We start from the raw sequence: 1,570 nt of genomic DNA, 5'->3' as shown, positions 1-1,570 counted from the left end.
AAAAAAAAAAAAAAAAAGATGTTACAGGTTTTTTTTTCTATTAAAGAAACTGTTCATTTAAGCAAATAAAGTGTATTTGCTCTCTGAAAGTGTAATAGTTCACTGAACGCTCTAGTGTGGTAGCATCCAGGTGACATGTGGCTGCTGTTAAGAATACGCTTACACCAGTCAAGCTGCAAGGGCACCATACCCAGATAAAAGAACAGAGTAAAACGTTTGAGGAACTTAGTCAAGTTCATGTACGTAAAATGCTGGACTTGAGCTCTGGCAGGCTACAATGAGAAGATCTGACAGTGGTAACAGCTAACATGTATTGACAGCTTACTACTCAGTTTTCACATTCTCTTTCAAGAAACGTAGGAGATAGATACTACTATTTTGCATGTTATGAAAATTGTTCATTGCCATCCAATATCTCTTCTCCTCTTTTTCCTTGTAATAGAACCCTGATCTTATTAGGGGCTGCAATACAACCAGCTAAGACTACATCTCCCAAACTCCCCTGCAGCTTGATGTGTCCATGAGATTGTCTTAGCCATAAGACACACAGAGAAGGGTCGTGGGGTGCTTTCAGGAAGGCTACTTAAAAGGAGCTGACTCATAGCTGGGACACATACTCTTTTGCTTCCACTCTTCCCCTTTCTCATCTAAGATGATGCTTGGTGCTCTAGCCATCACTTCCTGGCCTGCAGGGTTGGAGCTCCATGCTGGACAATCAACCGATCAGCACTTCATTACTTACCTCGAAACTTTTTATATGAGAGAATACACCTCTGCAGGTATAAGCCACCCCTACATGCAGCCGAACCTAATCCTGATATACACAACTATATAGACGGGAAAAAAATCAAGGTTAGAGAGATTGAGTAATATGTCCAAAGTAACCCAGCCAGAAAGGAGCAAAGAGCAAACTAGCCCAAGTCTGCTGACTCCATGGCCCACGCTCTCCATGAAGCTCCACAAAGGCAGCACCTTTGTCTGCTGTGCTTACTGTCACGTCCCTAGCAGTAGCACAGTGCCTGGCACATCGCAGTGACACAACAGATCTCTCTCAAATCCATGAATGACTTTATTATACAGCCTCAGTAGTATTTCAGATAGGAGTTTAAACACAGCCTCCATCACACTATATTCTCTTAGAAATTTTAAACATATAGGAGAAAATACATTATTTTGTCAATAAAACCAGGACATCAGTGACATAAACATGGAAGACAGTATTTAACTGTAAAGCATTAAAATAGATTAAATCACATAAATTCTTGAGAAACAGTAAATAAACTATTTTCTTACCGATAGTTACATCTCCTCTGATCTCACTTTCTACACACACAACAGCTCCAGGAGCAATCTTCACACTGCAGCGAGAAAAAGGTAACACCAGGGGTAAGATTAAAAGTATTGTTGGAGAAGCTACCCTGACAGTGTAGTGAAAACAGGGTTAAAAAAAAATGATAGAATGGGCCGGGCTTGGTGGCTCACGCCTGTAATCCTAGCACTTTGGGAGGCCGAGGTGAGCGGATTGCCTGAGCTCAGGAGTTCGAGACCAACCTGGGCGACATGGTGAAAC

At 41.7% G+C, this 1,570-nt stretch overlaps 1 protein-coding gene across 1 annotated transcript in view; it reads right to left on the bottom strand.

Annotated features, from left to right (window-relative positions):
• The window catches only part of DCTN6 (dynactin subunit 6), a 31,334-nt gene that overhangs the window by 21,597 nt on the left and 8,167 nt on the right, over positions 1–1,570 (bottom strand). Inside the window, exon 2 of the mRNA XM_017535825.2 lies at positions 1,294–1,358. Coding sequence (XP_017391314.1) covers positions 1,294–1,358 — 65 coding nt within the window. The remainder of the gene's footprint in view (positions 1–1,293; positions 1,359–1,570) is intronic.

The sequence above is a fragment of the Cebus imitator genome, unplaced genomic scaffold (assembly GCF_001604975.1).
Source record: "Cebus imitator isolate Cc_AM_T3 unplaced genomic scaffold, Cebus_imitator-1.0 Scaffold5, whole genome shotgun sequence".
Lineage (NCBI taxonomy): Eukaryota > Metazoa > Chordata > Mammalia > Primates > Cebidae > Cebus > Cebus imitator.
This window is presented reverse-complemented; position numbering and strand designations above follow the sequence as displayed.